Source organism: Ictalurus punctatus, chromosome 6, assembly GCF_001660625.3.
Source record: "Ictalurus punctatus breed USDA103 chromosome 6, Coco_2.0, whole genome shotgun sequence".
Classification (NCBI taxonomy): domain Eukaryota; kingdom Metazoa; phylum Chordata; class Actinopteri; order Siluriformes; family Ictaluridae; genus Ictalurus; species Ictalurus punctatus.
In genome coordinates, this window is record NC_030421.2 from 21,017,502 (window position 1) to 21,043,692 (window position 26,191).

A 26,191-nucleotide genomic window follows, 5' to 3' on the forward strand; every position below is an offset into this window, starting at 1 on the left:
CACACACTACCTTTTAAGACTCCATGGATAAGGATTTTCTTAAAGCTTTAATAACCGATATGGAAAATAAAGTGGATGAAGGGAAAAAAAGAAAAAAATCACCCCACATGGGACATGTAATAAAGGGCAGGAATAGGAGAGTCATTTCAGGTCAAGTTTTGAATGTGTACTTACTTTCCATATTGAGTGAGGACTCCAGGGGGGATGCTGGCTGTATAGCAACCACCAGAGTATTCATCCTCACACCAGTTCTTTTCCTCATAGTGCACAGGCTGAAAAAAAGAAAGAACATTTATCCATCAAACTTGTAAAAAGGGCTTAAAATTAATATTTTTACTTATCTTACAAGTACTAATTACTTCTGTACTATGCCTCATATAACCAATTGCTGTGTATAGGTCAATATTTCTCTACTGTTTCCACAGCGACCTGATACCCCTTTTTGCATCAGACGGTCTGCTCTTGGGCTGAATTTGCTAGGACGGCTAGTCCTGGACAAATTGGCAGTCGTTTGAAATCTGCACGACTTGTAGATGATTTTCCAGACACCAGATTTATTGTGAAAATTACTACAAAAAGTTAGTTTTATGTGTCACTTGATCGAGTGCATCAACTTTATTAACAGGCACTGTTTCAAAGAGGATCAAATATTTGCTTGTCCAAATGTGGAAAAAAAACAATTATATGGGGTATACAGGGGTATCCTGTAAACTTTGCAAATTTTAATAAATTTGCAAAGATTTCAAACAAACTTCTTTCACGTTGTCATTATGGGGTGTTGTTTGTAGAATTTTGAGGAAAATAATGAATTTAATCCTTTTTGGAATAAGGCTGTAACATAACAAAATGTGGAAAAAGTGAAGTGCCGTGAATACTTTCCGGATGCACTGTACTTATTTTTTCACATGACAGTATGCCCTTATACTTTGTAATAGAACAAGATTTTAAGGAATGAGTTTGAGAGTTCTGCAATGAAATCCAAATGAGCTATTTTTTAATGCAAGTTTGTGTACATCAGAAGAATTAGCTTGCTTATTTGAAAATGCTATGTGCAAATAAAAGATGAAGCAGTATGTCCTGCCTCATGGCATTTCTGTTTGAGTTTCTAGAAGGATCTCTACACAATGTGCCTGTAATATCTGTAACAAATCCAGTACGTCACACTTTTTTAAAACAAGAAATTCATGTTCCTTTCATTGTGCTGTTCTTACTAAACAAATATTATATTACACCAGTTAGAAAAGTCAAATAATTTAGATAATTCCTCTCCAATGTTTAGATTCAAGTCATTTGTTTGACGTAAAGTTTTCTAAAGATTTCTTAAAGATTAATTTAAATTCATTAATACTTGATTAGCCTCAACAACAATTTGAAAAATGCAGCTCAGTATGTACAAGCAAGAAGACCTTAAGAATAAATATTTATTTGGCTGTGGTCAGCAGCACTCTGATGTATAAATAACTTAATGAAGAACAGAAACTCACATGCAAAGCTTCATCAGAGCCTAGGACACGTGCATAGATCTCACAGATCCTCTTCTTTCTATGGGGGTAAAATTCCATATTCCAGGTCAGCTGTGACTACAGATGAGAAAAGCTTCAAAGGAAAAAAAAAAGAATTGTCAGTTTCCAACAAATATTTACCTTTCTTCCTTGGTGAGTCCAGCCAGCCTCCTGCTTTTGCGTGCAAGGATGAAACTGCAAGAACGGAAAAGGTGTGGTCAACTAAACATCATTTAGCCAGCTGTGTCTACAAAGAACATGTGTTTCTGTTCAATGCGGGTGAAAGTGCACTGTCCCATTAGTGTTCACTACTTGTTTTACCCCATGATGGCTGGCACTGTTCCATCAGGCTTAGTGTCATCCAGAGTCAGGCCAATAGGCGCCTCCTCTTCTTCGATCACCATAGTTCCACAGTAGCCTGGAACCAAACAACACTAATAAACATATGCACCATACATGTAAAGACAAAACACAAGGAGTCATTTATCTGAGCTGATTTTCACATTGTCACCATGGAGAGACATGAGAGACATGCACCAACAGAGACAATATGAAGGACAACAAAGAGTTAACTATTACAGAATAATTCTATTTTATTTATTTTTATATAACTTACAAATATCAGTTTGATGCTTTCACAACAAGTGCCCCTATAAGCACCTTATAAAATTACGAGTGGCTCTAGTTTCTGTGTCGCTGGCATTAGCTTTTCTGGAGATTTCTCCATGAAATCTCGCCGCGCAGACTGATGGCACTGTTTACTCACTCTCTCCTCTCTTGGAAAACCCACAAGGCAAACAAATTAAGGCACAAGCTGTACGTCTTCATCTGGAATGACTAATAATGTAGACAGACAAGACTGTGCTGCTGAAGATGCTAAACTATAGTGAAAGTGGAGAAAGAACTCATAACTCTAGGCTGGGTTTAAGAACCATATGAATGGTGCGGAATTGGCGAGTGTGTTGTATCCATACAACACAACCATTTTATCGGTTTCACTGAGCAGCAGCAAGGAGATAAAGGAGGGCGAGAGAAGAGTCACGAGAGAGAGATGAGACTCACGTAACCGTGTGTGTGTGTGTGTGTGTGTGTGTGTGTGTGTGTGTGTGTGCGCGCATGTGATTTTGGTGATCAAGGCTGAAAAGTGAGTTTTCATTCCATTAAAACCCTTTTGATTTGTGCCATGCCTTTCTCCTAGCTCTCAGCTAAACTTGAACATTTAAGAATATAAACATTCACTTTAGTTTTATTGAATTTATTTGAGTTAAAAACTCCTATGTCCACAACTCCTTGTTTATACTGGGAAGAATAGCCTTCCTTTTGACCGTACTTTAAACAGAGGTGTGTGGGGACCAAGCATGTCAATATATAAAATATAATTGCATTTCGCTTCTTAGGTGATGGGGGACTCAAAACTACTTGAACTGATTAATTACCCTTCTTCCTCCAGAAGGTGTCCTTGTAGTAGACCATGCACTTGATGACTGAGCCCATGGGTACTCTGTGGATAAGTTGATTCCTCAGTGGAGGAAGTTCAGGGTTAAAGTGGATCTTCGAATTCAACCCTGGTGGTATGGCAACAATAACGTATTTTGCCTACAGCAAAGAACAGAGCATTCAACATTTAAAGTATTTACAACTTGTACACACAAACACATTTTCCCATCAGCCATAACATTAAAACCACTGACAGGTGAAGTGAATAACACTGATTATCTCATAACATTAGCACCTGTCAAGGGGTGGGATACATCAGGCAGCAAGTGGGCAAGTATAAGGATCTGAGTGGTATTGACCCAGTTGTCCAGCCATCACAATTGTCAGAGCATATCCAAAATGGCAGGTCTTGTTGTGTGTTCCCAGTATTAAGTGGTTAGTACCTCACAAAAGTGGTCCAAGGTAGGACAACTGGTGAACCAGTGACAGGGTCATTGGCACCCAAGGCTCACTGGAGCATGGATCAGCCCGTCTGGCCTGATCCTACAGAAGAGCTACTATAGCACAAATTGCTGAAAAGGTTAACGCTGGCTCTAATAGAAAGGTGTCAGAAGACACAGTGCGATGCAGCTTATTTAACTGCAGTTCATTGTCTCTGTCTTTGTACTCTGATAAGCTGTACCCAACCTAACCTTGCTGCATATGTGGCTGAATAGCCACAGACCGGTCATAGTGCCCATGCTGATCCCTGTCCACCTCTAAAAGCGCCTACAATGTGCACGAGCATCGTAATTGGACCATGGAGCAATGGAAGAACGTGGCCTGGTCCGATGACTCACTTTTTCTTTTACATCATATGGCCAGCCAGGTGCATGTGCATCTCTTAGCTGGAGAAGAGATAGCACCAGGATGCACTATGGGAAGAAGACAAGCTGGTGGAGGAGTGTGATGCTCTTAGCAATGTTCTGCTAGGAATCCTTGGGTTCTAGTATTCATGTGGATGTTACTTTGACACATACCACCTAACTAAATGACCTGCAGACCAAATACACTCGTTCATGGCAACAGTATTCTATAATGACAGTGGGCTCCTTCCGCAGGATCATGGTCCCTGCCACACTGCAAAAATTGCTCAGGAATGGTTTGAGGAACATGAATGAGTTCAAGGTGTTGATTTGGCCTCCAAATTCCCCAGGTCTCAATCCCATTGAGCATCTGTGAGATGTGATGGACAAACAAGTCTGATCCATGGAGGCCCTACCTTACATCTTAAAGGATTTAAAGGTTCTGCTGCTAACGTCTTGGTGCCAGATACCACAGCACACTTCCAGAGGTCTTGTGGAATCCATGCCTTGACTGGTCAGAGGAGTTTTGGTGGCACAAGTGGTATCCAATAATAATAATAATAATGGTTATGGCTGATAGTAAAAACAGTTTTAGTAAAAACTGTAGCATAGTAAAAAGAAATTTCAGATAAATGTTTTATCAGCTGTGCAGACAAAAGTACTGAAACTGTTGGATGTGAAACCCGAGGCCTGGTCTTTGTACATGGATTGCTGATTTAGCTGGATTGTATGGTTAATGATTTGACATGATCCTGGATTTGTCTGGAACTGCTGTCAGACTTGTTACCAAGACAACAAGTCCATGAACTCAAACCTGCCTATGTTCAGCCTTATTCAGTGTAAACAAGATTATATCAGGTATTTAAAAGCATTATATTCATCCACTGAATCGTGCACTTTAAATAGGTAACTTTAGCTTAGGGATGTAAGACATAATGCCTTTGTCACCCAGATCATAATTGTAGGATGACTATTAGGGTTTACAGTTTATTTAGGAGTAGCAACAATTAACCATTATGTGGATATAACTCTAGAAACTATGTGCTATGCTATTTCTCACTACCTATATAATTACTAATAACCATCAACTCAGTATGTGCACACACACTAACACTCCAAATGATACAATAATTTCTGGGACATCTAAAAATGTTTGTCAGCTTCACAGTAAATCATCCTACACAACTGTATTGGAGTGGGTATTCTAGGGTTCCTAGTAGAAGACCTTCCAGCTCGGGTCAACCGGATAATGCTCTCTGTAGCAGCTCTTAATGAGCCTTAGCAAGAGAAAGAGGATGTGGTCAGGGCAAGGAGAGCAGCTTAGTGGTCACAATTCCAGAAGCCTGCATGGTTACATGTACACCAAGACACATGCTGCAAAGAACTCTTTTTATGGCCCAAAACTGTCCAGATTTGGAAATGTGTACAGTCTACTATGGTGCAGTCACTATTTAATGAAACAACAGTAATAATATTAACAGGTGGAAAGTGGTCCAAGCACATTTACTTGGATAGGATTTAGAAAAACTACATTTATGGAGAAATCCTCTACATCCACGACACACACTGTAGTAAAAGCAGAATGGCAAAGCTACACAGACTGCATGGTCATATTCCACAAAAAATACAGAAGGGGCTTTTAATGATGTAATCTAATCAATAACCTGTTGTTTTTTGAGAGCAGGGGACATATCCCCTATAAAGTCTGTGCATGTAGAAGGCTTGTGGCCTGTTGTGAATATAAAATGCTTACCTTATATGTCTCCTCGTTGATGGTCTTGACTTCCACCATCTCTCCACTCTGGTCGATGCTGCAGACAGCACTCTGAAGTTTGACTCTGTCTCCTAGCTCTTTGGCCATGCACTCACTGATCTGATTTGCTCCTCCTTGAAACTTGCGCTCCTGGGGACAAAAAACATTATTTCATCAGATAGAAACATGAACAAATTGAGGCCTTGCAATAATCCTGTAGTTTGTATTTTTTTGGTTCCACGTTCCCTCTGGAACTTTTTCTGTCTAGTTCTGTTCTTAGTCAGTGCATAGGCATAGATGATTTTATTTCTATTCAGTATGCATTTCCTTTGTTTACCAACAGGTGGCTCCATATTTCAAAGACCCGAGTGTTCAAACAATGTTCACACCGCTGCTGAGTTCAAATAATTGAGAGTCAGGTTCTGCATAGAAATGTTTCATATATACCCAACGTAATTGTATCCAAGTTAAAAAGGTTTGATCAGCTGCTCAAATTATTTGCTGTAACAATCATAAATTAAAGGCTCGATAAAATGTACCAGCATTTTCCATTTTCTAACTGTTATCATGAAGTATTTTAACTCTTTCTGTATAGAGCGTTTAACTGTAGAAAAGCAGGCTTTGTTTTGTTTCAAGACAGTGAATCTTTGAAAGAGTTTTAAATGATCTAATAATATGTTGAGAGTTCTCTTATAAAGGAAACAGCAATCCTTGCTAACCGTGTTTGTTCACCTGCACAAGATATGTCTCTTTTTAGGCCACAAAACACTGGCCTCCCCTCTCAGGCTGCACGTCGATCACTGACTAAGCAAACACACAAATACACACACAGACACACCCCAACGCAGAACAAATCACTACAATATCCAACACAGAGCAACCCATCTTTAAAGGGTGCCAGACAGTAGGAAATCACTCAGAACCTCATAATAAAGTTCTCTAATTACCCCAGTGTGAATTACTCTTCCTCTGTAGCTATGGCAGCTGAGCATTCATTATTTTATCAATGCCAACGAATGGCTGTCCTCCAGCTCTCAGAATCCCCCATTGTGTGCACTATGATTAACTAAATTAGGGGTTTAAAAAAAAAAAAAAGAGAGAGGTGCTGATTACAGGATTTTATGTTAGGATGCAGAAGATTCAATTCAATGCCAATTAGCGCTTGCATGCACCTGCATTTCTTTACAAAAAACTACATCATGTCATGCACACAATGTTACCTGACTACACTGTAATCAGCATCAGAGATGAACAGAAAGATGTGTGTAAGCACACACACACACACACACAAACAGCAAAAATGCCACCCATTTCTGTGCGAATGTAAAAATCATAGAATCAAGTTCCGAGCCTGTCCAAGGCCTTATTATAAAACGATATATCAGAGACTGAAGTCAGTGTGTTAATATTAAGGCATTCATTTAATAGTCTGGTGAGCTGGTGTGATTTACCTGGCCTCCATTAGAGGTGGAGAAGATTCTCATGGTGCCTCCGCACTGCTTGACATACCAGAGAAACCAGAGAGCGGAAACCTCATGAGGTTCTGAAGTCACGTTCACATTAACAAACAGCGTGGCAAAGCGGCGGGCAGTGCTGCATGGATACAATTTAAAGGAATAGGTTTGCAGTTGCAACAAGAATCCCCATCTCATAAAAATCATCACTGAACATTTTTCGCTCATCACAGTTTCGTGGTGTTTTCACTACCTTGTCCAGCAAACCTTGTCCAAGAGCTCTTTCATGGTCATGTTATCCCACTCTTCAGCATGTGGGGCCCTCCATGGAGCTTCTCTTGGGATCTGCAGTATACAGTCACAATCAGCTACCATGAAGTACATCAATAACAATGTCAATGTCTATTCATAATAAACAACTGATAATCTGAAAGACCTGAACAGCTCCAAGTCAAACCAGTTCATATCAGCTCCTATGTGAACAGAGAATTCCTGTTCCTGCATACTGCAGTTGACTTTACCTCCATACCCATCTTGTCCATAGTCCTCCAGAGGTTGTTGTAGTCCATCAGAGCTAAAGGGTTCCACATTGGGGGAAAAGGCCCCCTGAATGGATAAGACTTCCCCTAGGAGAAATAATAGCAACCATCATGAAAGTTATTTTTTTTGCACCTCAGCAAGCTACCATAAAACTAAAATGATCATAACATGTCATTGTCTGACGTAATGTCTTTAATCCTCATGCATCATAACTGGAATTATAATGATGCTTTGGAGTGGAAAACTTTTGGTCTGCCTAAAATATTCGTCACTGCATTTTTCATGGCCTGTGTTGAAATAAGCAAAAACAAAGGGGGGGGGGGGGGGGGGGGGGGGTAATTTCTCCTCAGCCTATAAAGCATTTCACAATTCAAGATCAGAGGTAATTAGATCCTATTAAGTGTAAGGTTTTTAAAGAACACAGGAAGTCACGTAATTTTGGCATATAATTTGCCAATTATTTTGCCACTTTAAGGGGTCTCAAATTATTACAGGTCCTTAAGAAATGATAACTCCAGCTGTAATCTCAATAAAATAAAGACTTCATTACCATAAAGAAAAATATTGCGCTTTGGCACACAGCAGCAATATGACACAGGATGTCTGTTCATACGGTTTCATTCTCACAGTAGTGGAAATGCTTAGTCAGGATTACAACATGGTCCATAGCTGGCCGATGGGGTAACGGTAAGCAGACGTTACTTCATACCTGAATTGCTTTGCTGTAGAGGGACTCTTAAATAAATGCATTTATGGCTGATTGATTAATATTTGACTACAGATTCAAGTTCTGAGACACGTACACCAGAGGATATAAATTTTCCCTAATCTATTGCTTCACTCTAATATGGCTTTAACAGTTACTCAATTTGCACAGCCTTGTAATAGGGTCACTGATAAAGGGGTTAGAATGATCAGGAGCTAGGATTACAACACTGCATGACTTCTGACGTTCAGAATTTTATCTTTTATCTAGTAGTATTTGATATATTATATATATATATATATATATATATATATATATATATATATATATATATATATATATATATATATATATATACACACACACACACACACACACGCACAGTTTAATTAAAAGGACCATTCTTTAGAAAAGCTTAAAGTAAAGTATGGACCTAAAACCATGGTAAGATGGTAACAGCAAGTGGCACTCCTATCTGAGGAAAACAAGCACAGATAAATGAATCTCCAAACAACAGAAGAATGCACCGAAATGTTAATTGGAGCAATAAAAGGAAAGCATCAACCAACCAGCCAAGTATGTGCGGCGATTTTGATGAGAGCTGATTATACGTTGCGCGGACATCATAATGGATTATTGATCTGAAAATAAAGCAGACCTCACACTAAATGCAACAGAGTGCCACATAGGCAATGCATTTCCATTCATCAATATCTTACAAGAGATATAGCGATAGAAAGCAGCAAGCAGATTTATTTATTTTTTTTTTTACATTTATCTGTATAATAATAGGGCTCTCTCTTTGTTTGTGTGTGTGTGTGTGTGTGTGTGTGTGTGTGTGTGTGTGTGTGTGTGTATATATGCACGCCTCAGAGAATTGCATTAGAGCACGGTAGCTCGCTCACCATCCAGCAACAGGTCTGTTCCCATGGTGACAGAAGTGAGGCAAATGCACAGATGAGAGACGCCGTGCGCACCGTGTTTTCTCGTAGGCACAGTATGAGCCGAGCCTGTCTGCTTCCTGTGTCTACACACTGGCTCTGAAGCCTTCCCTTTACAACCTTTAATCTTCAGCAATATTAATCCCTGATATGCTGGGATATACTTGCTCAAGTGGACGGTTTGGTACGAGGTTGATGGGACAAACTAGGATTAGGGCTATAGGAAAGCTGATTAGCCTGAACACTTTGCTCAGATTGCTCACCCTTATTACAAAATGTTCAGCTCACTGTGTGGCTAAGAGCCAGGGGTTTGATTGCTGAGTAACTGCCACAATAAAAAAAAAACAAAGCTTTCAACACATTGTAGTATTTTGTGTAATAAAGTAATAAAGCCATACTTCAACAATGATGCAGATAGCTATGCTTTCATGATGACATTTCCAAAATAGAAATAAAGGTAACTGCTACTGAGCTTGTATACAGTATAATGGCTTAATAGCCTAATGTGGCTGGGGGTGTTCATTGTTTGAAGATGATTCGTGACTTCATGGCACAGTTTCTTGTTGAGAATATTTCAGTATACCAGACAATACCCAGTTTTTTTTTTTTTCCACCAGTCAAGTTACAGATGTCAGAACATTCATACATAGTCATAGTAACAGTTAAGTTTTCAGATTTTCAAAAAGGTGTCACAGGGTCATTCAAAACATGGTCTAGAGGATGGTGGACCAGAGAACCAATTATAAACATTTAAATGATGTACTGAAAAACAGAAATAGAGTAATACAGTAAATAATTTCACTAAATGAAGAACAACTAAAAAAGTATTTTTGATACTTAATATTTTTAATACCAAATCGCTCACATTTTCATGGATGTTACAGGTTATTTCTCAAGAGGGACAATTTGGGAATGGCTGCAAGTTTAGCAAAAATGTCTAATGAGATGAGCATAATAATTAAATATATTTTTTGCAATAAAACACTAACAGAATAAAAAGATGTACTAGATGATGGTCAAATGCATCTTCCAACAAAACTGAGATTCCTCAGATTGACTCAATGACTTCTTCCTTGTTACTGCAGGTACAGTTACAGCAGTAACTAGATACTTAGATGTTGGAAAGGTTTGAATGTGAAAAACATTAGCAAAACTGAATGGAAATCATGCACACATACAGTGCTTTCCACGAATACTTGGTAAATATGAGCAAAGAAAGCTGTGAACAATTATCTTTATTGTTTAACCTTTTGATTAAAAAAAATTCACAAAAATACCCTGCTCTCATGGATATCAAACAATTGCAAACACAACACAGGTTATTCAAAAAATAAAAATAAAAAATTGTTAAATATACATGTGCAACAATTATTGGCACCCTTTTAGTCAATACTTTGTACCTCCCTTTGGCAAGAAAACAGCTCTGAGTCTTCTCCTATAATGCCTGATGAGGTTGGGGAATACATGGCAAGGGATCTGAAACCATTCCTCCATACAGAATCTCTCCAGATCCTTCAAATTTCGAGGTCCATGCTGATGGACTCTCCTCTTCAGTTCACCCCACAGGTTTTCTATGGGTTTCAACTCAGGGGACTGGGATGGCCATGACAGGACATGATTTTGTGGTCAGTAAACCATTTTTTGTGTTGATTTTGATGTATGTTTTGGATCATTGTCGTGCTGGAAAATCCAACCACGTCCCAGTTTAATCCACAATGCCATGCATCCAAACAAAATGTCCAGGTCTTCTGGCAGAAAAACAGACCCAAAACAGTACAGAGCCGCCACCACCACATGGTGAGGTACCATGAGATACTTTTCCATATGGCTACCTCTCTGTATGCCCCAAAACCAACTCTGGTGTTTATTGCCAAAAAGCTCTATTTTGGTGTCATCTGACCATAGAACCCGATCCCATTTGAAATTCCAGTAGTGTCTGGCTAACTGAAGATGCTTAAGTTTGTTTTTGGATGAGAGTAGAGGCTTTTCTCTTGAAACTCTTCCAAACAACTTGTGGTGATGGAGGTGACTTCAGATTGTAGTTTTGGAGACTTTCTGACCCCAAGATGCAACTAAATACTGCAATTCTCCAGCTGGGATCCTTGGAGATTTTTTGGCCACTCAAACCATCCTCTTCACAGTGTGTCTATATTGACTCACTATGCGTTGAGACGATATAGACACACCTCCTCTTCCAGGTTGATTCATAACATATCCAGTTGACTGGAACTTCTTAATTATTGCCCTGATGGTGGAAATGAGCATTTTCAATGCTTGTGCTATTTTCTTATAGCCACTTCCTATTTTGTGAAGCTCAACAACCTTTTGGTGCACATCACAGCTATATTCCTTGGTCTTGCCCATTGTTATAAATGACTAAGGGAATTTGGCCTATGTGTTACCTCATTCATACCCATGTGAAACAGGAGGTCATAGTTGAACAACCTCCTGTTCCTAATTGCCCAGGTGTACTAAAAAATGTTAAATAATCAATCGGAATACACTTCAAATATATTTTCTCATATGACTTCACAGGAGTGCCAATAATTGTGGCACACATATTTAACAGTTTTTTTTTCCCTTCATAAAACTGTGTTGTGTTTGCAATTGTTTGATTTTTTTAAACAAAATATCAAACGGTTAAACAATAAAGAATTTTTCACAGCCTTACCAAAAGGTACCAATATTAGTGGAGGACAGTGTAAATATTTGGGAGAACTTTAAGACCCATGCCTGTTTGCTTTGTCTCCCAACATATCCATCTTGTGGTGCATCATATTTCATTTTTCTTTTGTACTGTGCCTGTCGTGTTAACTTCTGTTTGTATTGAGTGTGTGATGTATTTATATATATATATATATATATATATATATATATATATATATATATATATATATATAAAATTTAATTAAACAATGTGTAGGTTAATATTAAGTAAATATCATTTAGGCCACAGTTCATACGGTATATTAAACAACGTTTCCAGAAATAAAGAATGTACCCTTTCCCCAAAAAACTTTCAGATTCAATCCCTAGTTTTACTTCCCTGTTTATTTGGCAACTTTGGAACCATGTCCAGTCTGGAATGTCTGTTCTGTGTATCACCAAAGTGCAATGTCCTGCCCTGCTCTTGTTGCTAAAATTCCTCCTGGCAGGCTCTTGCACTCTCTCTCGCTCTCTCTCTCTCTCTCTCTCTCTCTCTCTCTCTCACGCTCTCTCTCTCTCTCACACACACAATAAACAATTCTTCAGGTCATGCACAAAAGGCTCTCTAATTAGAGGTTGTATCAACAGAACTCAATTGACAAACTGTGTAAATACTCAATGTTTGCATTGGGTGAAGTGAATGAAGACAATACCCCTTTTACTAAACCCAGGGACAAGCAACGAGATAGAGAGGGGAGGGAGGGGGAAATATAGGGAACCAGGTTTTCCAAAACTGATCGCAGTCGCCTTTTTAGGGGAGCTGAAGCCAAGATGAGGGCGCAGGATGAGTGCCTCAGTGTGGCACAGAGAGGAAGAATGTACATACGCACGCACTCAATCAAGTGCAATCAGATGTAGAGAAGCATGGGTCATAAATAAGGTTCAGATGGCCACTGTAAAAGACAAAAAACATTCAGGCACAAAAAAAAAAACAAGCAGCTAATTGTATACATGTGGTAGTGGCTGTACAGGCTGCTGTGCTGCTCCTCTGAAATAGGTCATGTCAACAGAAACACTACTCTTTGAGCTCTGGTAGAATAGAAAGCAAACATTTTTTGTGGTATGTAGAAGGAATAATGCATGGCTTTTGCCAGAATGAACAACCAAACCTACCTCGACCATTTTTCAAACAAAACATCTCGCCAAACATGCAGCTAAGCCTAAATCAGTAAAAATATATTTAATATAATATAATATAATACAATATATAATATATAATATAAAAACATTCTCTGACCGCACATGATTTGCCCCTGCCTGTCGCTTTGTTTTGTGAAAGTAATTCTGCCTCTGGGAATCAACAGACAAAACACAGAGCAGCTGACGTGACATCACGCAATGCTTCTGTCAAGCTGCATTAATCAGCAATACATAAAACCTCAATATCACGTGCTATCACTCCACTACACAGAGAGCTGCAGTTGCACTGCTAGTTTTATCAGCACTGTACTAAGGAACAAATCTTTGTGTGTGGTTTTAATAACTTTCTGATAAGTAGAACAATTCAGGCAATACCCTGATGCATGCTGTTTAAGCACAGCATGAGCATGAAATGTGAGAAACTCTGATCCAATGCTGAAATTTGCTTTACTGTACATGACTGACAGCAGCATGCTGATTTACGTGTATGAATGACTCCATATTTGTGCAGAGTGTGTATGCCTCCAGGGTTTTCCACCAGCCTCCTCAGACATGCTCCACTGAATTTTCTCTGACCTTTCACTCGGTGTACACACTCTCTACATGCATGTGCATTGTACAAAGCCTCCGAGTGTATTTGTACCACATGTGTACGTTATTAATGTACAAATTAAATTAATCGGTGAGGGCACCACATGAACCCTTTTTTCAGATGTCTATGATTTACAGCTCTCCATATTCTGGCCAGAGCCATAGAGGAGCTGAATCTACAGGGAAATCTAATAAGAGCAAGCAGAATGTGTGTGCTAAGGGCAGAGATGCGTCTGCTCAAATTGGATATAAGAGGCAAGAGGGGTGGGGTGGATGCTGTTTTCCCTTCCTTCCTCCATGTCCAATCTGAACAGGAGAAACCATATTACACACTTCCTTCAGGCACTGATTAGCATCTCCCGGCTCTGTCACACCATAATGCTAAACAAGCCTCTGAGCCAATGGCTTTGTGTGACAGAGAGAGCTCAAGCCCAGCTATAACATTCTGTGCACACAAATATAAGCATGCAGGATGAAGAGGGTATTTTATCTTTTGAAAATAGTCAATGCTTTAAAGCCCAGCTCATTGTTTATTTCTCTTAGGAATGTTCACACAGCAATGATAAGCTTTGAGTGTGTTTATGCTGCAACGGTAGGAGGCATGCTTTCTTTCTTACCTTCACATAGTGAATTAGGGATTCTTCTTCGTTGACTTTGTAAGTCTGAACCCCGTACTCCTTGGCCAGACGCAGAATCCGATTTTGAGTGGGCCCGATGTATGCTCCACCCAAATCCACCCATTTGGCATGTTTATTCTGAGGCACATGTCAAATTCATAACTCGGTACCACTATTCAAATGGTTTAATACAAATGATACAAAGTAGAACATGGAAGAACATGGAGCTAATTTATAAATCCGCTGGTACAATCCCCAAACAGCCTGTACTATAAATCGCTACAGACGCATCAGAATAAACATAGGGAGTTTACATGCCTACAGTGAAGTTTGCTAAACAAGTCACAGGATCTAGTTGGGATTTCTGAGTGTCATAGAGATGAAATAAACCACACATTTCTATGCTCCTCGTACCTGAACAGTGAAAGTTCTTCCACCAACACGGTCTCTGGCTTCCAACACCACAGGGTTTAAACCACACTCAACCAACAGCTTAGCTGCACTTAAACCTGTAGAGACAAAACGCAGGAATCAGAGTTACATTAAAACAAGTAAATGGAGCTTTCAGAATTATCATTGGTTTCTTTCAAATTATAACAAAACACAGTGTTTTATCACAGCATTAATTATTGAGTTATTTTACTGCAATCCAGTGTGATATATATATATATATATATAAATTCTATTCGAGATATTCTATATATATATATATAGAGAATTCTATTTCACTGCACCTTGTGGTTTCTTGTTACTCGCTGCCTTTAAACATATTATTTTACTTGTGTTTATTTTTAATCATCGTGTTTTAATGAGACATTACAGATCTTACTCACGCTCCCACTCTGTATCAGCGCGTCTACACTGCGCGTGATCAGCAACACAGCTTCGTTACTAACACACCACTGCCTTTATAATAAACGACAGAATTTACACTGCAAGCTCGCAAATACAGCATATGACAATAAACTTAAATTAAACCTTTTAAGCAGCTTGCACCAGTTTCCCCTGCCCCTTACACACAGTGGAGCATTTTGGATATAAACATAAGTTTGTCCTCACGCATCAGTTTAATTTCCACGGTGTTTAAAATGCAGAATGCCTTAGAGGACTTGGAGGTTACACACTTTCTTCCTCAGTCACGTGACGATTTTGCCTCTGTCTGATGGTGACTGAGGTCACCTTGGGAATAAAAGAAAACAGAAAGTAATTATCGGTGACTCTGGGTGTTTGCTAATGCTAGCGTGCGTATGACGTCATGCGCCGTCGTGGCTTATACTTCTGGCTAGTAAAAAAAACCTGCTAGTGTAATATTTGAGATGATCTTACCTTTCTAAAATCCACACACTAGACGGTAGTGTAGAGTGCATAGTGTAAGTGTATATTACTTCATTTGGGACACAACTGTAGTATTTACTCTCCGAAGTGTGTTTTCAGAACAGAAGTAACGTAATGAGTAAATCTCCCCCGTGCCATGTGCAGACCAACTAATCGATAATGAGATTCGTTGACAACGATTTTCATAATTAATTATTATCGATTTTTATCGATTAGTTGTTGCACCTATAATATATGTGTCAGTATGTGCAACAAGACTAGTTTCTTGATGTTAAAAAGGAACACATTCACACTGTATTAATTTTAGGATAAATCATGACACTAGCACGATGCTACATGGCACTACAGAGGTTGTCAGGGACATTAAACATCACGCCAAACAGGAAAAAAACTTTGCGGATAAACTCAGTGCTCCACAGTGCGACCATTTCATTCGCATTTGTGACTGAAGAGTACTTTTTGCGACTGTGAATAAATATTTATTCGCATCGGTGCGAGTGACCTGTTCGGAGTTGTATAATACAATCGGAATAAAAACTACAGAAAGTCCAAAATGCATCTACAGTTACTTTCACACTGCTTTTCATCACCTCAGTCAACCGAACAAGTGTGGAAATACTGCAGAGAAGCCATTATGATGACGAGTAACACTAAACATCATCTGCTTCTCTCAACTTCCCAATCTCACAACCGCCATCTTTTATTGATCACGCACTATGTTCCTAAATTCTGGCATAACTGACAAGCTCAAGTTTTCTCATGCCTACTTGTTTGTTATATTGTGGCACATTAACGCTACCATCTCTTAAAAAAAAACAAAAACAACAAAAAAAAAAACCCCACTAAACTTAAACTGTGGTCCTAAATCTCGTAAAAGAAATTGTCTTGCGCCTCTCCTCCTATAAACAGTGTTATTGCCGTTTCTGCCTTTTCTGCATACGCCTGAATTGTCATCATTTAGTTGCATATTGTTATATTTGATGCATATTTTCATTTGGTTGATGGCATTTTTACTTATCCTATATTTTGGGCACAATTTTATTTATTATTTTTATTTTGCTTCTATGAGATGATGCACTTTAAGGACCAGTCTAATTTGATGCAAAGATTTGTACATTAGCAGGAATGTAGCACAACATGGAGGTGAAAGCAGCGGTCTGTTTATTTAAATGTGAAAGTGCAATAAAAATATGTTGTCCCTAAAATCAATGAAGAATCGTGATAAATAATCGAGATCTCAATATTGATCAAAATAATCGGGATTATCATTTTGGCCATAATCGTGCAGCCCTATGTTGACTTAAAATCCCGCATGTACATGTGAAAACCATGTGTACAACGTGAAGACACTCCCATCTGTGTGATATACATGCGTGAATAAATACTAATCTTGTTGCAGTCCCGATACATGTTATATCCTCATCCCATGTGAATCCATCATAATCACTATAGACATCCTGGAATAACATTGTAGGAGTTAGGTTGGTGCGATGATTCCTCTACACAGACACAGCCTTCCTTTTTATTACAGGGGAAGTGAAATCTCTACTTCTGTGAGAAACTGCATTTGGTCTTAGGAAAGCTATACCCAAACCAAAGAACACTAACGCACATATCTATATTTAGAGGGGCTTGGTGATTGAGAGACTGTACATGCGGTCATGAAAATTCTCCTTAATACCAATGAAGTTTCAGCTCTCAACTTATTAGACCTTATAATTAAGTTTCTAACATCTGAAACGAGTAAAACCGAGTATTTTGCATGCAAAGAAAAACCAAGACCAGGCACAACCAGTTTGTCAGACAGCAGTCTGTCTTAAATAATAGCTGACATATTATTTGTATATATAGCAAATTTTAAAATGCAACAAAGTCAGACATATAAAAAGATTCTCAGACTCTTTTATGGTTAATGTCCTCTGCAGACAAGACCACATATAACAGGTTGGGGGGAGATACAGAACCAGTGAGGCATGCAGCAGAGCACGTAAGCAGTCAGTCAAACCACGATCTAGGAGAAGAAAAAAAACACCACACATACAGCAGTTTAAATGTTTAAATGGAAGAGGCTAAAGCACACAAATTGTAGGCCTACAGACAAACCAGGCCCCTTTCTCAACACTCTTGACATCTACAGTATATATTTAACACCAGGGACACAATGTCAGTAAATTATGCTGTTATAGTGTGATATAAACATCTCAATGGATTGTGGAATATTTATTTTTAAAAAAAAGAAAAAAAAAGACTACTTTATCATATCTCCACAGAACACCACACCCATTAGTGTGGATTTATGACAAGCATATGATAAGTGAGGCAGGACAGTGCTCATAAAATATGTTGCTGCTCTGAGTACACTCACCCAGTTAGCGAGGGGGACCATACAGCCTTAAACATAACCGTATTTGGAATCAAGATCTCTGTTGGAACTTGATTCATGAAAGTTTTTACGACTGACAATTTAGTCAGGTGCCTTGAATGGCTACCATAAAATAGTCTTATCCTTTCAGCTTGGTCTCCCTCTGGATTTAATTCAATAAACCACAGTTCAATATCACGCCCACAGTAACAGATAGTGTTACACCATCTATACACACAAGTACAAATATTAATTTGTAATAGTCTAACAGAAATGGTCAACAACAACAAATGGCCAGACATAATGCAAGTTTTGCTTTATTTATTTATGCATGCATGTATGTATGTATGTTTACCCACTCAAGCATGCAATCAAACGATTCAATTCAAGTCTTTGTTTTGAGCAGGGGAAAAAAAATGTTCTTTGCTTTGCCCTGTTCTCCCATCAATCAGGGGAAGCCCACATGTGTGCAAATGCACCAGGACCTTTCATCATACCACTGGGTCTTGCAGTTGGACTTTTACCAGGATATATATTGCTTTTAGCATAGTTGCAATTGCAATGCTTGCTCCCCAATCCAACTAATGTGATGTAGCCCTGTTCCTTTCATCTGCTGGAGCAGTAGTGGAGCTTTAACATCACTTTGAAACCCAGTTGACCAAGTTGATTTTTGTTTTATTTATTTATTTATGTCTAAGTCATTTAGAACATTGGCAGTGTGATAAATCTGGAAATCTATACTTTAAAAAAATAATTTACTTAGAGTTACAGTGCACAAAAGAACAGAAGAAAATAAATACGACATTTTTGTGTTATAAAATAGCAATATTGACCCCAGAAATAGTCATTTATTGGAAGCAGAACAACCCACAAGCATGATGAAATTGCACTACCCAGCACAACTGAACAATGCATAACACATTTTTACCTGCGTGACCGACTGGATGGTGCAGATCAATTTACATGTGCTATTCACTGGACAGCCAAAATTGGGTGGATCGAAAAGATCCGCACTGTGTGGTTGTGATGGGTAGCACAGGGCTTGCTTGCTTTTGGCACGTTCCACTTCCAATAGTAATTCCTAATTATTCAATAGTGCTGAATTGGACTCAAATTGGCACGCATCATATGCCATTTCAGATTTGTCCAGATATGTCTCTCTCCCATACACACTCTCCCTCTCGCTCTCTCATTCTGTCTCTCCCTTAGTCCCTCCCTCCTGTTCTCAGTTCAAGACTTAATGCTCACCCAGCTACACCTGAGGCAGACACTGACCTAACTGTGGTGACTTTTATTCAATAATTGGATGGATCAGAACGCTTGTGGCTCTTAAATCAAGCAAATAACCCATCCTTGATCCATGTCACATGCGTACACACGAGAAAGAAGCAAGAAAAGGTGACAAACACACAGTAAGCTAAAATACGCAACTGACTAGAGGAACAGCAGCCTATAACACAGTAAATCATTTATCAGAAACTCTATCAAACATCATAAAGTCAGTTACAGTGGGTTTAGTGAATCAGGCATGGTCTCACAACGGTCAAATCACAAGACTCTAAACAAAATAACCTGTCTGAAAATGTACAAATGAAAAAGGCTAGGATTTCCAATCAACTTGAGCCAAGTACGCCAATATAAATAAGTTGGGACCCGTGGGCCAAATGTATTATTATTTTTGCTGCTTCACTGGTACATGAAAATTTGCAAATGTAAAAAAAATAAATCCTTCAATCTTAAATCAGCAAGAACCAAACATGCTCTTGTACTAAGCTTAAACAAGCATCTGGATTTATTCTTTTTAGTGTCAATAAAGCAGGCCATTTGCTGTAAAACAAGAGTGCAGAGGAACCATCCATAGTTTCCATGGCAACTGCAAATATAAGGATGCGGTCGCTTGGTGAGGGTAAACGCGAGAATGGTCTGACTGCCTCTCACTATTCATCAAGAACAAAAGGTGACACAGGCAACTCCAAGATATCAATGTCTCTGAATGTTACAGTAATCTGTTTTGCATCATGCTTATTTTACAAGTCGTCACTGATGAGGAAATCCTTTCCAACAGCAGTTCACTTCTCTCACACCATTAAAAAAATAAATAAAAAGATGCTCACTGTTTTGAGCTCAGATTCAGACATTAACCACCATAGACATTAACGACCACAACCATCTCTTAGTGGAAAAAAAAGGTCAATTGCAAATGAATGCTTCTTGGTATTTAAAGTCCAATTCAAACTTAATTACTTAAATTGATCTCTCAGATGAAATCTAATATTAAAGTCCAAACACAATCTACTTTATGTGCTAGCTTCTGCCTTAATTGAGAAATCCTATTATCAGAACCGGCTGCCAGAAAAACAGACTGGATGTGACAGGGACCACCTTTTGGTATCTAGATCTTCTACTATTTAAATGCTATAGCAGGTTACCTTTGGCTAACCCACCCTCAATACTACGAATATTTCTTTAAACTATCGTCTTATGTAATGTATATAATAGTACACCATTCACGACTAAAGTAACTTAACACAAGGAAATACCTAGAAAAAGGGTGTACTGGGTGCTGCTAGCTAATACAAACAGTCAATAACTTCCTCAAAGATCTCTCGAAAAAAATCCAGTCAAAAACCCAATTATTGCAAGGAATACACAAGGCTTTCCCCCTGAATGTGAATACTAACAAACAATAAACAATGGAGATTTATGAAGAGTTTATGAAGTGGTGCACCTTATTTCCAGTCTCGTGAAAAATATTGCACTTCAGTATTGCTGCCAAACTCCAACATATTGTGCATCTGAAAAGGCAATGACCCAGAAGCAGATCAGAGAAAGAGGAGGGCTACCAAACACAGGGACAGTTGTTGCCCTGTCAGAGGACAGTACAGCATTATCTGAAGTTGCATAATGAGGCCAGTCAAGCTGGATTCAGGCTCTTCTCTACTCCTGTTAAATACATGCTCAGAAGGCAATAGCATAGAGCATAGCGCATTAAGACATCCAGAAGAAAACATTTAAGTATACAATCTCCGCTGAAAAGTAGTAGGACAGCAAGGCCAATTCATTTGTTTTTGCTATACACTGAAGACAAAGATGAGACAATAGAGGTGTTAAACAATTTAGAACATGGCACCTTTAGTGGCAGACCACCCAATTTTTAGGCAAGCAAAAGTACAGAACAGATAAGTACATTAAAGCAAATATCACTTAATATTTGGTTGCATTCTTCTTTGTGATGCTTTTCCAGGTTTGTACCACAGCTTCTTGAAGTTGTTAAATTATTTTGGGTGGATTCTCCCTTCAGTCTCCTCTTCAGAAGGTAAAATGCATGGTCAATTGGGTTAAGGTCTGGTGATTGACTTGGCCAGTCTAAAACCTTCCACTCCCCCCCCCTCCCCGACCAAGTTCTTTGTTGTGTTGGCAGTGTGTTTGCATCATTGTCTTGCTGCATAATGAAGTACCTCCAAATAAGATTTGATTAATTTCTCTTTAAACTGTTAGAGAATGTGTCTGTAGAGTTCTGAATTAATTCTGCTGCTAACATTATGAGTTACTGTACATCAATAAAGAATAGTGAGCCTGTTTCAAAAGCAACCATGCAAGCCCAAGCCATGACACTACCTCCACCATGTTTCACAGATGAGCTTGGATGTTTTGGTTCATGAGCAGATACGTTCTTCCTACACACTTTGGCCTTTCCATCACTTTGGTAGAGGTTAATCTTGGGTGGCAACATGCATCTCTTTGACAATCCCATTCTGGCTTTCTGAATCTTACTGCTGATGAGTAGTTTGCATCTTGTGGCATGCCCTCTATATTTCTGCTCTCAATGTCTTCTTTGAAGGGTGGATTGTGATACCTTCATAGCTGCCCTGTGGAAGTTGCTGGTAATGACTCATTTTTGGGCTTTCTTGCTGTTTTTCTTGGCTGACCTGTTCGATGTCTGGTTGTTAGTAAAACAGTGATTTCTTTCTTTTTCAGGAGATTTCAAGTTGTTGTATTGGCTATACACAATGCCTGTGCAATGAATCTGTTTTTCCCTCTTTTCTCAACTTCAACAAGGCTTGCTTTTCTCCCATAGACAGCCCTCTGGTCTTCATGTGTAGTTTACACAATAGTCATGTGATCCAATATTTTTGATCACTTGAAAAATGGGTGGGTTCAAACAAAAAGGTACCATGTTCCAAGTTGTTCAACACATCTACATGTAAATATCAGGAAATAAACGCTGAAATTCTGATCCATCATCTCATTTATCTCAAAACCAAATGTCTTCAGTATAACCAATGAATTGGCCTTGCTGTTCCAGTACGTTCAGAGGGGACTCTATATTCAACAGTCCCTTGTTTCCCATGCCCCTGTTATTGTATTGTATGTCTTGGCTTTTGTCACATAAATTGAAGAGAAGACTGCCATTTGAATGTTCCACTGCCACTTAGAAATGCTTAGATGTTAAATAATGAATCCCAGTTGATTCCTCACTGTTTACAGACAAAAACTAAACAATATAAATCAACATTTGGTGTTGTGCTCACTGAGAAATCCACAGCTGTGTCCTTTGCACCGCAAACATATTTTGGTGTTGGGCCATTCTGATTACATTCATGTGGAAAAGTAAATATTGATTAGGAACCTCATCATACACTTGACTACACTGTCTGAGCCCACCTTTGTGTTTAATGTTTGTTCAGCTTTTTAAAAATCGTGTTGCTAATGTTACTGACTACAGTGAAAGAACACAAAATCCAGGAGACCTCACTGTGGCTCCAAATGTCTGTTGTGTATAAAGCATTTTTAGTGGACTTACGCAATATCTGAAGTTTGGAACAAAGGCCATGTCTGAATCTCCTTCATGCTAGTTAATATTATATTCAAGTCATTGCATCATTCTGTGTGAAAAATTTCACAGACTCTCCTCAAGCCACATACAACGTGACTAAATATGTGACCTGTATCAGAAAATAAGAACTGAAAGTTCTGGTAGCTGAGGAGATTTCCCCCCCCCAATACAATGTAAAGTGCGTTGAGTGCCTAGAACAGCGCTATATAAATCTAAGGAATTGTTATCATTTTTATTATTATTATTTTTATCACCATCATCATCATCATCATCCACCCATGAGCCCTTAATATATGATAAAAGTATGCTTAAGGAAGATATGGAAATTAATTCAAGTTTTATGCAGAAGTTGGTCTATAAGCCAAGGGTGATGACGTCCAATAAGCAGTGCTTAGATTAGAGAGTTCCTTGTTCATTTATTATCGTAAGACACATTTTTATCTGAGGATAAGATGACTCCTCTCTGGTCCAAGTAACACCATTGGGCAACAGACTTTGAAACAGAAGTGCCTGCCCTTAGAAGTAAAACCTATTCTCCAGGACAATGGAACAGCCATGCTGTTCCACAAACATGAACCGGTGCTGTGGCTGCATGGATTAAACTACATCTTCATGAACCTGATCACCTCTCTCCGGTCTGGATCTGGACAAAAATGCTGTTCTTTTTTTGACCCTAACCCCTTGAACGATAGTGCATTGGGGGACCCATAACAGATAAACTATAGGTGATCATCAGCCTGGGAGAACCTCGCAGACACAAGAATATACTGTAGCATCCTCACACTCCTCTGATCAGGGACAAGGATGAAGACTAGGCATTGGGCATCCATGCAGGATCCACTAGAGGTAAATCCAAAGTCTAGAGGGTGGAGTTAGAGCTGTACCTGGTCCAACTACTGCTATAACCCCAACTCACAAGTCACTCTACTCCATAGAATAACACACTTACCAAAAACACACTGAGCGGTCTCCTCCCCCAACACTTTTGGTTCAACTCTGCCCAGTTAGGAGGAGCTGGATCAAGTCTGACTCCATGACTGGACAATATTGAGCCACTTGAGCCACTGAGCTATAAGGATGGCTCTGTTGAGAAGTAAAAGGATTTTCATGGTCTCAACTCCTGGATCAGTTGAGCCATTTATTATGGCAAAACAGCGATTTACTCAAAGAGTAAATCTTACTGTTATTTTCGTGCTTCTTGTTGAGGTTGTCACTGTTAGGGGCTGTCCAAGTCAGACACAGGGTCCTTGATATGATTAATTCCTAAGCAGTGAACATGTAGCTAGCACATAGCTGGGGGCCCATAGCGGTCTAAGAAAAGTGCTTGTAATATAGAAGAAAACACTCATTGAGGTAGAAAAGAATGTGAGGAATCTACCCCCAGCTATAAAGCACAGGACTGTGGTTGTTTGTAGTCAGAAGCTGCTAAGTGTATAGCACTAGATCATGTTTACATAGTCAGACATGCACACAAGTGAAAAAGGAGAAAGTAATTGAAACCGCTATGACCACTATGGCATTTACTGAAAATATGGCATCATACATCACTACTTATTTTAGTGGAACATCTCGGCATGAGCGCGCACACTCACACGCGGAGAGAAACATAGAACCATCCATCTCTGTTATATTGCACATCTTCACATATTGCATAATACATGGGCATAACTTATACTGAGTGTGTTGGGGACTGTAAATATTCAATTGTCTGATATGTACCCACCACATATGGAATTTTTTTTTGGTTTTTAATCTTTACAATAATAGCTCATGGCAGAAACTGATCCAAACACTTTCTAAGGTTATTCATGCTATTAGTTATTCGGGAGAGAAATGTCTCCCCTATAATATTGTTTGAATCACACACTCGGTGCGTTTACATGGACAACAATAATCCAACCTTAACCCGATTAAGACAATACTCTGATTAAGAAACTACCCTGTAAACAGCAATTTCTAATGACCTTAATCCGATTAAGGTCATACTCGAAGTAAACGCAAATTGAATTAAGACACGTGGCGTATTCCTGTTTTAGTTGCATTATCGACATGTATTACAGACACACCTTAATCACATTATTAACGTTGTGTGGGAGTTTTCACCGCATTTTGCGAAAGGACACGTACACACACACACACACACACACACACACACACACACACACACGACAGTACTCAACCGTTTTACGGCAAACAAGAGAACACGGCTGTGTCCCAAACCATGTAGTCACCTACCACACAGTAAGCGAAACACAAGCATATAGCAGGCGAAATACATGTATCTCAGCTACTATACAGCAGTTAAGTACGCGGTTTGGGACGCAGCCCACAGCTTCAAGCAGTCATCTATTTGCAAGTACAGCATGACAAATAATTAACAGCAATTCAAGTGTTTGTAAAAACTTTAAACACACCCAAAACTGTATACGGTACCAAAACAAAGACGAACTGTAGGTTGATACGTGAAATTCTGGAGGGAACGTTGGATGACGTGGCATGGGGATGTAATGAAGTGTGCTGTTAATCGAACTATGTTCTATATCATGTAAAACAGGAACATGAAAGGAGTATTCTAAAAACGACTCATGTAAACAACTTAAATTTTACTCAGAGTAAGGTCAATGATTTGATTACGGCTGTCCATGTAAACATAGTCACTGTGATATAATCTTTGAATCATGACTTTATTTATATAAAACTATAATCATGATATTATGCCATATATGTCAATTTAAAGTGTGAGGCTTTATACCATGTGGGTATTTAGTTTAATCAGCCTATGGGCTTGCTCTCTTTTGGTTTACTTTTTTATTTGGGTTTATAGATCCCAGAGGGAAAAAAGATGCAAGTGCTGTAAACCACAGCAACTACATTAAATGTTTCTGCCCCCTCATTAATCTTGTCCCGAGCACTTCAAAACAAAATTACACCCATGCATGCATAATCATACAATGTTACACAGTGCCAAAGGGACTTTGCCAGTAATGAAGTCAGTAGATGGAACAGAGAGCTGTGCAGACTTATTACTCTCAATCTTGTGTAACCAAGAGTGACCAAGAAGCCCTCAAACACACATTCCACATCTTTGCCTGTCTCTGTGCGCTGTCCCCCCCCCCCCCCCCCCCCCTTCTTTTCTTGCCTGGCAGCTCTCCAGAAGCAGAATACCATTATCCTGGCAAGCACAGGATACATAACAGGACACACAAGGGTCAATTGATTAAATGTGGAATTCCAACAATCATGCTTCATTCTCACATGCTTTATTCTCACAGAGTCAGCTCAGTTTCTGTGAGTTGGTATTGCATATGGCTCAATTTTTAGAGGCTTGATTTTGGTATTGTAACATAAATGGAGACATGACAAAAGGTCATACCCATTAGCAAGTACAATTATGGTATTTATTACAAAAGCTTGTGCAGGTACAA

At 39.0% G+C, this 26,191-nt stretch overlaps 1 protein-coding gene across 1 annotated transcript in view; it reads right to left on the bottom strand.

Moving 5' to 3' along the window:
* mao (monoamine oxidase) overlaps positions 1-26,191 on the bottom strand; it is a 35,683-nt gene that overhangs the window by 2,709 nt on the left and 6,783 nt on the right. The window contains exons 2-12 of the mRNA XM_017470445.3: positions 14,647-14,741; positions 14,233-14,370; positions 7,513-7,617; positions 7,245-7,336; positions 6,989-7,130; positions 5,538-5,687; positions 2,939-3,098; positions 1,824-1,920; positions 1,644-1,697; positions 1,485-1,542; positions 175-272 (exon numbers count right to left, since the gene is read on the bottom strand). Coding sequence (XP_017325934.1) covers positions 175-272; positions 1,485-1,542; positions 1,644-1,697; positions 1,824-1,920; positions 2,939-3,098; positions 5,538-5,687; positions 6,989-7,130; positions 7,245-7,336; positions 7,513-7,617; positions 14,233-14,370; positions 14,647-14,741 — 1,189 coding nt within the window. The remainder of the gene's footprint in view (positions 1-174; positions 273-1,484; positions 1,543-1,643; positions 1,698-1,823; positions 1,921-2,938; positions 3,099-5,537; positions 5,688-6,988; positions 7,131-7,244; positions 7,337-7,512; positions 7,618-14,232; positions 14,371-14,646; positions 14,742-26,191) is intronic.